At 42.3% G+C, this 13,483-nt stretch overlaps 1 protein-coding gene across 4 annotated transcripts in view; it reads left to right on the forward strand.

Moving 5' to 3' along the window:
- The window catches only part of EVC2 (EvC ciliary complex subunit 2), a 162,459-nt gene extending 156,773 nt beyond the window's left edge, over positions 1-5,686 (forward strand). For all 4 annotated transcript variants that reach the window (XM_054029013.1, XM_054029014.1, XM_054029015.1 and 1 more), the window contains exons 21-22: positions 1,572-1,673; positions 2,195-5,686. In XM_054029013.1, the coding sequence (XP_053884988.1) occupies positions 1,572-1,673; positions 2,195-2,465 (373 nt within the window). In that variant the 3' untranslated portion in view covers positions 2,466-5,686. The remainder of the gene's footprint in view (positions 1-1,571; positions 1,674-2,194) is intronic.
- Positions 5,687-13,483: the final 7,797 nt, after the last annotated feature.

Here is a 13,483-nt window from a genome sequence, read left to right on the forward strand (position 1 = left end):
CCTGTCTTTTTTCCAAAGCCACATAGGTTGGAGGAGGAGCGTAGATTGCATTCCCTAGACATCAGGAGGGTGCTAGCCTTCTACATTGAAAGGATCAAGCCATTCCGCAAGTCAATGCAATTGTTACTCATGGTGGCTGACAGGATGAAAGGTCGTCCAGTGTCTGCTCAAAGAATTTCTTCTTGGATCACTGCCTGCATTCGCTGCTGCTACAATCAGGCAAAGGTGCCCCCTCTGGCAGTTGTAACGGCCCATTCAACAAGGGCGCAAGCCTCTTCGGCAGCTTTCCTAACCCAGGTGCCTATCCAGGACATCTGTAGGGTGGCCACATGGTCATCCGTCCACATGTTCACGTTCCATTATGCACTTACCCAGCAGGCCTTGGACAATGCTGCTTCGGTAGAACAGTGCTGCAAGACCATGAACTATGAGCCCATCTCTGAGGATACTGCTTGTGAGTTACCTACAATGGAATCAACATGAGCAAGCACTCGAAGAAAAAATGGTTACCTACCTTTTCGTAACTCTTGTTCTTCGAGATGTGTTGCTCATATCCATTCCATTACCCTACCCCACTGTTGGAGTTGCCAGCAAGAAGGAACTGAGAGGGAGTAGGGTCGGTGGTGCCTAATATACCAGCAGATGAGCACAGCACTCAAGGGGCGCCACAGCCAACCCTACAGATACAGCTAAGGCAAAAATCTCCAATGACTGTGCACATGGGCACACACACTAGGATGACCAGATAGCAACTGTGAAAAATCAGGATGGGAGTGGGGGGTAATAGGTGCCTATATAAGAAAAAGCCCCAAATATCGGGACTTTCCCTATAAAATCAGGACATCTGGTTACCCTAACACACACACCTAGAATGGAATGGACAGAAGGAACACATCTCGAAGAACAACAGTTACGAAAAGATAGGTAACTGTTTTGTTTTTTCTTTTAAATCTAGTAAAGTGACAATACCTCACGGAGAACTAGCTGCATTCCAAGGCCCCTGTCTTGCAAACATTTATGCACATGCTTAACCTCATAATTCACAGCCCCGAGGCACAGTTTGGTTCCTGGTTTCCCTCTCACTCCCTGGGGCATGTAATCTTCCCCCGGCCTTCCTGGTTGAGATTACTTTCCTCTCTGCACTGGCTCAGTTGTGCTGGCGGGTATGTTGTGAGAATGGAATCCAGGCTTTGCCCAGTCCTTGGCCCTGCCCTCCCACTCCTTGTCCACCTGCACAGGAAGGGGGGTGGCAGATCCACAAAGGCTAATGCAACCTAGAATATGGGAGTCACAGAGGATGAAGGAGGCAACTTACACTACCTCACTCCCTTGCTGGGGAGCACAGGGTGAGCCAGGATCTCTCCCATAATAAATATTGTTTGGCAGGAAATTATATCAAAAATAACTGAACATTCCTGCTGAATGTATTTACGTTATTAACCACATTCATTTTAATACCTAAAACCACATGGTGGTGGAGATTTTTGTTTGTTTTTGGTGTTTTGTTTTGAAGATGGGGGGTGTAAAATTCAGCATTTTCTTTTGTTTTCCCTCCCCTCTTACTCCTTCAGGAAGCACCAAGGGTCATGGCAAGTGTTAGAGAGCAAAGTAAGGCAGGATCTGATAAGCAAAGGCTTGGAGAAGATGCATTCTGCAAACAGGAGTAAAGAAAGGTAAAGAAAAAGTTAGTACTTGCTATGGGGGAAAATACAACTCCTTGTACCCCATATCTCCCAAGAGTTGTCCTTTTTGTGAGAAGTGTTTTAGAATTCATGAACATACTCACAAATGTATATCTTCTACCACTGTTGTCCTGGTTCTCAGAATGCATGTGAATATGAAACTTATGTTTCATAAAGCATCCTGTACACTTACTGTGCAATAATATTAAAGTCTTGCAAGGGAAATATTGATGCTCCACATGTTTTGCCCACTTGCCTCCTTGTATGAACATTTGTTATAAGGCTGCTTACTCATTGGATGCTATATTTCATACAGTAAAGTGGAAATTGGGTTGGGGTGGTGAAAATGATGCATACAGTATGTCAATTTCTAACTATGGCTTACATTAGTCTCCCAAAGTACAATGAATATTTTTTCCAGGATTTGACTGTACAGTCAAGCGAATCATTTTGTGCTGGAACTATTATTTTTATAAATCATTTTTAAATTCAATTTCCTTTTCTTAATATAGCCTGCTAAAGAAGAAGCAACTTGCACTCCTGGAAAGAACATCGTTCTCTCCTCTCGGATGTTTGTCTAGACACCCTCCTGTGGAACCTGCTGGCCAGCCTGATTCATTGAACACTGCTGCTGCAGAAGCCATTGAGTTATTAGACACGGGGGAGAAGATATTTCTGTTCCGTGATCAAAGGGATCCCATACTTGCTTTGCATAGTTCTCCAAGAAAAAAGAAAAAGAACTTCCTAAATTCCAAGAAGGCTGCACTGGCAAACATGGGCTAATGAGGGAGATAGCCATTCAGTGCATCAATTAGTGAGAGGAAGTTTATTTCCAAATAAGGATCATGAAAAAGGAGAAAATCATCTGAGTCATTGTTAAAAAACAATTTTTGTATAAGTTGCAATAGTTTGATTTTTGCATTGTAAATAGTTTTTATTCTTACAACTGGATTTTGCACTCGTCACCCAGCAGTGCACAATCTATATCTATTAACTATTGTTTTAGTGCACACAGGAGCAGTAAGTGAATTTGTGTCATAATCTGTGATATACATTACATAACTGAGGGCAGGATGTAGTGCTCAAATAATTCATTGTATGAGTTTTGTATTCTCAGCGTATGCGCAGTGTGCCTAGCCATTTGATAGCATCGTCTTCAGCCAGGTGAAGAGCTGGTAGCTAGCCGTCAGCGGGCACTTGTCAAGGATATGCAACATAGTCTGAAGTTGTCCGCATCTACATTGTGGGCCATTAGAGAAACCCCATTTGAAGAGATTGGCCACACAATTGCCCTGTCCTGTTTGAAACTGGTTCAGGGAAGCCCACACATGCTTTGGCAGGTCAGATGGTTGGGGCAGTGATGAGAAAGTGATTAATGACTATCACCACTGACCACTCATTACGCTAAGCAGATTCCACCGTCATGTCCTGTGGTGGTATAAGTGACCATAAAGAGTATCTAGAAGACAGGTGAAGTTAGCAGGTGGTTGAAGAGGTCTGAGTAAAGAGGCAAATCACATTTCTCACGGATCTTGGCCAGGAGCATGATGGAGACCCCCTCGTGGCGAATATGGGGCGGAGCTATGTTACTAAGTATTGGCTGCCATGGCAACGGAGTTGCACATAACATCCCAGTAACCGTGCATAGCTTTGTTAAGCTCTACATCAACCAGCCTCGTGTGAGATGAGCAACAGCAGACAGGAGCACAGTACTCTGCTGTTGAATACTGATTTCTGTTTGGTATATTTTTATTATTGTTTATATGTGATGGTAACTTATATAAAATCAACCCCTGATTAATTATTGCAGGATACAGTACTAAATAGAGATAAGGATAAGGAAAAACTGTATACCAGATAACTGTGGTAATTATTAATAAATAGTTTGTTAATAACCACTATAAATTGGGTTTTATTTTTGCAAACTGCTTCCTAAAATTACAGCTAGTGAACTAGATCCTCCAAACACTTATGCATGTGCTTAATTTTGCTCACCAGAGTAGTTACATTGGCTTCAGTTTTTCACCAGCTTCCCCAAACTTGACTGAGTTTGGCTCAGGCATAAAGGTTCGCGGATTCTGACCCAATCTTTGTACTAGTGGAGCAACAATATTGTATCTGCTCACAGACAAAGGGGGAAAATGGGAATTATATTGTTTTCCTAAGGCATTCGTGATCACAGTGTTACCAACCATAACGGCATCAACCTCTCATGAGTGCCCCCTTTCTCTGGCCAATGTACTTGCAATCACAATTCTTTTTCACGGGGAAGCACTCACCTCTTGTGATGGCTCCCTTTGGTTAGTTGGGTGTGAGCCTGCTTTTGTTTTTTGGTCTTACATCAGGATGGCACCCACCTCTAGCAAGCACCCTGGCCCCCCCAGCTGATCTTTCAGTGGGCCTTCAGCAGCTCAGCCCTCCGGCCGAGCCTCACAAACTGTCCCCCCCTTCTGGGGTATACAGTCCCAGGTTCTTATCGCAGCCCTGGTATGGGGCCGTAGCCCTTAGGCTTCCTCTCAGAGGCACTGCCTTCTTCGACCGTCCAGCCCGGGGCCCATCTCAGTACCCTCGGCTAGTGTCCTTTCAGCAGCCCTCCCTGGTCTCAGTCTGCAACCAGACCAGCAGGCCCATCTCGGTACCCTCATTTGGTCTGGCCAGGTTCTGTGCTCAGTCCCCCAGGCTCAGCCTGCCCACACTGACCTTTTCATGGTCCTGCTGCTGTTGTATTCAGTTAGCCAGGCACCCAGTCTTTGGCAGGCTTCCCTGGGCTCCATTCTGTCTGGTGAGCCCTCTGCAGTGAGCTGTCCCCGGTTAATCTAGCCAGCCAGGTACCTGATCATCCCTCTTCAAGTTCCACACAGCAACTGAAGGCTCTGCTCTGCTGCTTGCCTTTTATCTGGCCCTTCTGGCCCCTTATTGGTTGTTCCAGCAGCCCCTCTGATTGGCCGCTCCTCCGCTTCCACTCTAGGCTGCCTGGAGGACTTCTCGCTGCACTATTCTGGAGCAGGGTGACACAGGGCTGTGAGGCCTCGAGCCAGGGGGGCCTCTGGACCTAGTCCACCCTGCCACACCAACTCTCATAATTGTAGATGTTTTCTGAAAGCTCTAGCTCCTGAATTCATGTGAAACCATAAGAATCTGCTCATTATTTAAAAAATAAGTTTTTAACCCTCATAACTGAGGGGGAAGGGGGCTTGAAAACATGAACCATAGAGGCACTGACACCAGAAGGCAAATAAAAAGAACCCCAAATTTATTATTTTAAAAATCTCATGATGTTCAGGACAATCATGATTTTTAGAGCATAACTCATAATTTTTGAAAGCCCAAGTTTGGCAATATTATGATCACATACCCTGAAGCTGTTTGTATATTAGTGCTGTATATTTTTGTATAAACAAGATGTCCATTTCCTTTGGGAAAGTAAACACTAATTGTATTTGTTTCTATAATTGCTCATAAAATGGCAGAATTGCATTTATTTTGAACCTAAGTGGAAAAGTCACTTCTCTTTATAAAGTTAGGGACTTTATTGTACAGTAAAGAACCATTAACGTTTTTCAGCTACTAACACAGTTCTTGATTGTGTGGATTAATTAGCATCACATCCTGATAATCCAATAACAATTCTCAGCCTGTTCTTTATTATCCTCACTGAGTCAAAAGTGAACAAGGTTGTACCATGGTAGAAAAAGGCATTCTCAAGTAACGATTGGGTTTGATACATTCAATTTACATCCTTCCTCGATAGATTACAGCCCTAATCCTGCTCTTATATGTAGCACCCATGGGCAATAGAGTCCATGGAGTGAGCACATGATACCAGCGTGGTGGCTAGTTATAAAAGGGATTTAGTATAACGAACTGATTAATGTGTATATTATGTTTTGTGTGAGGCTTGAGTTGGGTATTGAAATTAAATTACCCTTTTATTTATTTAGATTTATACAAAGTTAAATTGTTGAAAGCCTGTTATTGAACTGATAATAAATTATCTTAATTTACTGGAACCTGGGAGAGTGCTGAATATTATAGAAAGGAAATTAACCTTTTTTCCCTCATACTCCTACCACTCTGTCAGGACAATAAGATAGATGGGAAGTCCTATCCTAACATCTGAATACCTAGAAGGGCTATGTGAATGGAGCCAAACAACATGAAAAATGCAACAGTAGAGAAATGACAATGGAAAGTGAAATTGGAAGTTCTGGAAAGTCAATTTATAAAGACTAATAACTTAAGAAATAGATTTGCACTAGAATATAAATATAATTGAACTTACAAGCAATACTGTCTGTCTTTGCCTTCATATTAAATGCAAGCTGCTGCTTTGAAAAAAGCAAAACTGATAGTCACTTACCTAATTATAGGAAGAATAAAACAAGAAATACAATTGCTTCACTTAAACCATCTGATGATAGGGTTTTTAATAAAGGACAAAGCCATCAACAAAATTTTGAAAATGTTACAGCTAAACATTCCTGAGGCTAAAGCATGCTCTGAAATGTTCAAAGCATTTTTTAAAAAATTCCCTAAAGTAGCCTTAAACCTAACCAGTAGCAGTAACGTGTATGCTCCCATCCCTAATAAAGTAATAACAGAAATGAATAAAGCTTTTTAAAAGCTCCAGGATGAGATGGTTTCCCAGCAGAATTCTTCTCAAAGTAGAGAGAGATTTTAACCCATACATTGTCAAATCTTTATAATGAAATCTTGTCATTAAAAACCCGCAGAATTGTTTTCAGAAGCATTTATTACTGAAAATCCCAGTAGAGATTCCACTAGTTGGATGGGAGGCCAATAGCTATAAATTATGAGGATAAAATGTATGCCAAAATTCAAGATCTTGTGACTCAGAATCTCATGTGTAAACTCACCAGGTTGGATTTATAAGAGATAATCTGTGTATCCAATAATGTAAGGATTTTTTTTGCACATCCAGCACACCCGGCCACAAATCTAAATAGCTCAACAGTTGTAATCTCCTTGAATGAGGTAAAGGCATCCCATAGATGAAATAATAAAAAGCACACTTCCATAATGCATTATATTTTTAAAAAACTATATAAATATTGAATCTCAAAACATCTATATTCAATAGATAATGCCCCAGTCCTTCATTGATTAAACACACATGCTTAACTGTGAGTAGTCCCAGTGAAATTATGGGCGTATGACAGTATGTGAAGGGGTGTGTGTGTGTTTGTTAGTGTGTGCAAATCTTTGAAGAATCAGGACCTTAGTAAATATTCTCATCCTCATTTTACAGATAGGAGATAATGCTGCCACGGACTAGCTGAGTGAACATTTCTATTCGTTTTAGGGTTGTTACCTGTTACAAAGAAAAGTTTTATGGAGCAAAGAGCCAGATCCTGCAAGGTGCTGAACGCCACTTGGGAGTCGGAGGGAGTTGAGGGCATTCTGCACCTTGCACAACCAGGTCCCAGTGTGCTGTCACTCTGGTCTAATCCCCTCCTGAAAAACGGATGGAGCCAAAGTAGAAAGATAAAAGGATCTGGTCTTGTGAAGCTCACTGCACTACTGGGGCCTAAAAAATAAATCCCATTCATCTGACAACTTTTCCTGTAGATTCTCCACCTGGCTACAGAATTCACTTTATTAAACAGTGGAGTCAAAGGTTTTGGAAATGAGAGGCCCCTCCAATGAACAGTTCAATGACCCTGGAGGAGCTCACTTGCTTTCCCTTGAAAGCTTTAAATATTTTTCACCATCTCCTGACTGTTGATAAGCAGCAATACAATATACTTGGAATATTTGGTCTCCTTAGGGACTCTCTCCCCTCCCCCTGAGAAAATAACATCCACTCAGTAGGTGGAGGTCGGGAAGGATCAGCAAATGCTACATTCCCCTCCCCTTACCAACAGCCCTCCTGCTTATCAGTGCACCCACTAAGGTAAAAAGAGATCCCACTTTAAACTGTAGAAGCCCTAGAAAAATAACTAATGAAAAGAATCAGGGGAACTAATAATAAATTCCCTTTGGCAGGGAACATTACTCCAGGACACAACAATTTCCTTGCTACTAATAGTGTAAATTATTAAAGAAAAGAAAATAACTCCTAACAAAATGACTTGCATAATAACCATGTCAGTTTAATAAACATTAGTAGCTTTATCCTTCATACCTGAAGAGTACTTTGCCAGAATTTACAAATTAAGATGTTTTTAACCAGCAATTTTAACCCACTGGTGAGCACAAATTATTTTTCTCCTATGCAGTGAGGGGGTGAGTCTGTTACAGCTCCCAGACACCGAACCAGGGCCCAGATCCTGGACTGTAGTCCTTTACCTGTGTATTTAGGGGCCCAAGCTTACTGTTCAGGCACCAGTGACATTTTCAAAGCCACTGCTCAGCTGTTGCTGAAACCTATAGGTGCCCATGTCTCCTAGGTACCGACATTGCTGCTCGTTGGAATTGGCAAAGCCACCTAATTGCTGATGCCATCCCGCAGCTAATGAGATGCTCAGAGCTCAAGCCAAAGGCTGGGGGGGCCCAAAGTGGGATTCTCTAGTCTAGCTAGTCGGGGACTTGCCAGTTTCTCCAGCGAGGCCCATCCCATAGGCAGACTCAGAGCAGGCCTCGCACCTGTGACCTGACAACCCCCACAGCAGGAGGGCTGGAGGCAGCCTATCAGTAGGTAAAGGGGCACACCGAAGATGACCAGGGACACAGAAATGTAGGGGAGTATGAAAGAGGTCTCAAGGGTGAGAAAGAAATGGTTTTGGCTGGTAGGACTTTGGGCTACCTAAGTGGCTGACCTACCTTAGGTGCCTATCTCCAGGAGAGGTTTGTAGCTGAGGTTTGTAGCTGAGGATCCCAAGCGGAGAGGCACGTATCTCTGGCATGTCAACCAGGGCAGCTGATTAAGCACCTAAGACACCCCCCCGCCCTTTTCTAGGCATTTCACTCCTGGCTGGCTTAGGTGGATCACCTTTGTCCGGCTTGTCTTCGTCCATCCCTCCACAAACACCAGACAATTCTGTTTTGTTTCGAGCGCATTCTTTCCATTTCTGGCCAAAGAGTTTTGTCATGGGATCGGCCCAGCGCATTTTCGCTCTGCCCAGCAGTCACTTGTGGTCTCTGGGGATCCAGTCACTGATGCGGGTTGTCCAGCTATTGTCTTACCTGTGAACTACATGAGTCGCCCATCTCGACTTTGCATCGTGCATTGCCTGCACTACATCAGTCACCTCTGTACGCCTTCTGATCTCCTTATTCGGTATATGGTCACGGAGCGATAGCTTGCACATTTGCCTTTCCATTGCTTTCTGGGTGACAGTGAATTTTTCTTCCTCCGCTTTCATTGTTGACCAGCTTTCCAGCTTAGGTGAATGGCTTCTGAAAATCCCTTCCTCCAGCACCTAGCTCTCCCCACGCTTTGTATGGGGAGCCTGAGTGCTAGCGTGAGGCTGAAAGTTCCCCTGGGCGGCAGGCTGCCAAAGGGTTAGGCACTGCAACACTAAGCAGAGCAATGTCTAAGTACCTTTAACACCTGGGCCCTGGTTCTTTATTTCAGGCTATAAGGACTCTTGCCTAGAGGTCCGGAGGTCACTGGTTTGGTCCCTGGTCTTGGCCAATATGGTGGCCATCACACAGGCATCCTCGGATTTAGTATTAAATAGCAATAAAAGTAGTTTGTGATTTACTGTTCAACAGCTATGAATTTCCAGCCCTATGAAAAGCCAGACTGTGATGTTCAGGTATAGGCCCATGATGGGGAAGGAGTATAGTTAAATTGCTCCACGGGAGGTGCAAGATTAACTCAGCATTAGGGAGATGCAATAGGCCTAGTTCTGCATTGCCTTACATCTTGTTACTTACAGAGTGTGTGCTGTGAAATCAGAATAGTCCCATTTCACACAACATGCAAGGCAGTGGAGAATCCAGTCCAGTGCTTCCTGGAGCTTGGACTTTTAACAGCCCTTTAGGAGAGATGGGTACACTATACTTTATGGCCCACGCAAGTAGGGGTGGACCCTCTGGGGAGCTGTCAGTGAGTAGTTCTTGTGCTCAGCAGAATATAAGAACTGCTGTTGCTCGTGGCCTAGTATAGAGATGCTGGCTTTTGGGCCCAGATCATCAAAGGGATTTAAAGCACCTAACTCCCATTGGGCACCTAACTACCTTTAAGGATCTGGGCCTTTGTGCCTGCCATTTATATCCCTGCATGAGGCCCAGGCAAAATTTAATCCAGATGCTGCAATCCATTCCTTCTTAAACCCTTTAAAAGCAATATTGCCAACCCCAAGCACTGATTGGCTTTAAAACAATATGTTTATAGATTCATAGATTCATAGATTATAGGACTGGAAGGGACCTCGAGAGGTCATCGAGTCCAGTCCCCTGCCCGCATGGCAGGACCAAATACTGTCTAGACCATCCCTGATAGACATTTATCTAACCTACTCTTAAATATCTCCAGAGACGGAGATTCCACAACCTCCCTAGGCAATTTGTTCCAGTGTTTAACCACCCTGACAGTTAGGAACTTTTTCCTAATGTCCAACCTAGACCTCCCTTGCTGCAGTTTAAACCCATTGTTTCTTTTTAGTTTCCTTCTGGGTTTTGAGCCTTCATATTTTCAAGCTTTTTTCTATGACCATGAAGGCCTTCCAATGGAAGCTAAGAGTCCTGTGTAATCACATGACTCCAGGAGCCTGGGCTTTAAAAGAAAATCACCAATTATTATAATGAGACTTGTGGTAAACTGCAAGAGTTGGCAACACTGGAAGAGGTCCATATGTGGGACCCGTGCAGTCTCTTCTGCACTGGTATGAATGTCAACCACAATATTTAGATATATTAAAATTATTATATTTGACCACATTATAGTGATATTAGACTATGTACTGAGATGCTGTCAATGTAAATCTGGCTCCAGATTAAAATATTGTCAAATCAAGCTTTTATAAAACAGCAGCCCAATAGAAAGTTTCCACATTTTGCAAACAAATCCCTAGGAGACAGTTGTGTGTAAACAAAATATTGCTCTGCTGCGGTTGGAACCAAAGGATTTCAGTTGTCAGACAAGTATAACTGTCTGTAAACAAAAGTGAAGCTGTATTGAAATGTAATGTCTAAACTGAGGGGTAAAACAAAAGCAAAAATAATCACTGATAAACTAGAATCAGTCACGTTTAGTCATCTGAGTTATTAGCTAGTATCATAGATTGGTTTGTTTGCAGCATAAATTTTAAACTGATAAGGTGGGTCAGGTAATATGTCACTTTTAGTCATCTGAGTTATTACCAGTATCATAGATTGGTAAAAGGTATTACCGCACCTGTCTCGTATTGCGAATATCCCGGGACCAACACAGCTGCAACAGCACTGCATTTTAAACTGGCAGGCTCTCTCAAATAAGATTGATTCTGAAAAATAATTATCTGCTTTTATTTGAATCTAGTGAGTCATGCCACTTTCAATTATTATCTCTTATTCCTCCAGTTGCTATTTTAGCACCTTTATTTCTCAGGGGGAGAGTTAAGTTTTATGCTGTTATTCTAATACAGCACAGTGCCAATAATTACACTGCTTCCCATAAATGACTCTCATTTCCTGAGTCTCTGGCAGCAGGTTAGTCCTTTTGAAATTAACTGACCCAGTTCTCCGGCCTGGTCTACACTTAAAAGGTTTGCTCATATAACTGTGACCTTGTCTGCGTTTGTGGTGGTGCTGGGGTACCTGTGGCTACACAGCGCAGTGTAGGGCAGGCTGCATCCACACTCACTGTGGTGGATAGCTACACATGGCTGCGACAGGCTCTGGCAGGGGGGCAGTGAGACACTACACTGCTAAAAATAGAAGTGTAGATGTGGGGAGGCATTGCTTGGGTATGTGGAGAGCCATGTCAGGTATATACCCTAGGCTTCTGATGTGTCTGTACTCTACTTGCCTAAGCAGTACACTGCTATTTATACCCATCTAGCTGGATGTGCAGTGTCTGCTCTACACGCTGCTGCAAGTGTAGACCTACACTATATCAGTGTGGCTAGTGCAGATGTAGCACAAAATTACTTTTGATTGTGTCGTTTATAGCAGTTCATAGAGTGAAACATGTATATTTTTATGCCACTGTAACGGTGTCTGCACTAGCGGTTTTGCCAGCATTAAAATGTTACAGAAAATAAATGGAAACATTTATAAGTAAATAAATCACGCCCCTAACCAACATTGCTATACTGGCAAAAGATTCTAGTGCAAACCTGGTCTCCATTGCCTTGCACTTTTCTAATCAATTGCACCTATGCAAAGTGGATGTAAAATGCTAACAAATCAGCATTGTTAGTGTTTTGCACCCACTTTCCACTCATCTTGCACTGCTGTAAGTAATTCTATAAGGAGCAAGGTCTTGAAGAGACAAACCCAGTATAAAGTGCTTTACAAATAATGTGTTACACTAATGCTAAATATTATTGTATTCTAGGCGATGTGTAATATATATGATAAATTAATGAGAATTTAGAGCATTCATCACTATGAATGACTGGGCATTCTACTAGACTTGATGCATTTCTACTGAACAGTTTTTTTCCACCAACATTGTGTCAAAAAGTTTGTGATTTAGGATATCACCTGAAATAAATTAATATCCCTAAAAATACCCTCAGAGAATGTTTGTATCAGCTGCAACTGAGAAGGCTGCCTAAATTACACCCCACTTAGGCTCTCAGTAATATGAGTCTCACTCATTTCTTTTTACTTGTTTGTCATAGAGATCTGACAGATTTAGTACCCCATTTTTCCTTTGCTTCTGCTTGCTTCACCCCCTCTCAATTTCAACTGCATATATTGGTCTTCAATTCATTCTTTAAACTGTTGTGTGGCGTTTTATGTGTTATCAAACAGCTGCCATGTTCCACAGCAGTGGTGGCTGCATTTTGATGTTAGGTGAAGAGATTCCTTCCATATGAGGGTGTATTGTTACTAGGGGGGGGAAATTCTTAATGCCTACTTTGGTTTGTTTATAGAAAAAGTAAGCCATAATTGACCAGAGGTTAATGAACTTGCTTTTTCCTTTTTTAATCTTGCCTCTATGTCTTTATTTTCCTAGCTTTGTAGCTAGAGTTTTAGAATTGTATTGTTCATTGTTAGTAACCTGCATCTCACTTATTCAACAATTACTTTCGGATAAACTGTTTATTGAAATGTTTCAGAGTAGCATGAAAGGTGCCGGTATCCTTTTCACATCTCTCTGCTTTTCTTCATTCCAGCTGAAACTAAAGGCAGAAGGACTGGAATATCAACAAAACAGGCTTTTCTTGCAAGACTTTAGCCTAGTTTAGAGACTCAACTGCTTTAGATAAAGATGGCCGCATATTCAAATCAAACTTTCAGGGAGGCTCATCATCTCGAAGTATTACAGACGGAGACTGTGGATCAAGAGATGTAGGTTGTATTCTTGATTCTTAACACTGTCATTCTAAGATGGATCACTAAATTCTCTGGTTCCTTATCTGTAAAATGGGATGGTAATGCTGCAGGTGTACTGATCTCATGGTAAAAGGCTACGGTGTGTACTTCTAGATGGTGCAGTCAGAAGGTTTATAAAAGGATGACTTTGAACTTCAGTTAAATCAAAAGGATTTCCCAGTATTTAAGGTAGATGGAAGTGTTGGCTAATGGTGAGAGCAGAGGTATTGGAGATGGGGTTCCTAGGTTATCTAACCTGTTTTAACACTGGCTTTATTTGTGACCTTGGGCAAGTCCTCTCTGTGCTTCATTTAACTCGTAAAATGGGAATAACACTTATCTAGAGGGTGTTGTGAAGCTTAGGTTAT

The sequence above is a fragment of the Malaclemys terrapin genome, chromosome 5, assembly GCF_027887155.1.
Source record: "Malaclemys terrapin pileata isolate rMalTer1 chromosome 5, rMalTer1.hap1, whole genome shotgun sequence".
NCBI classification, from domain to species: Eukaryota; Metazoa; Chordata; order Testudines; family Emydidae; genus Malaclemys; species Malaclemys terrapin.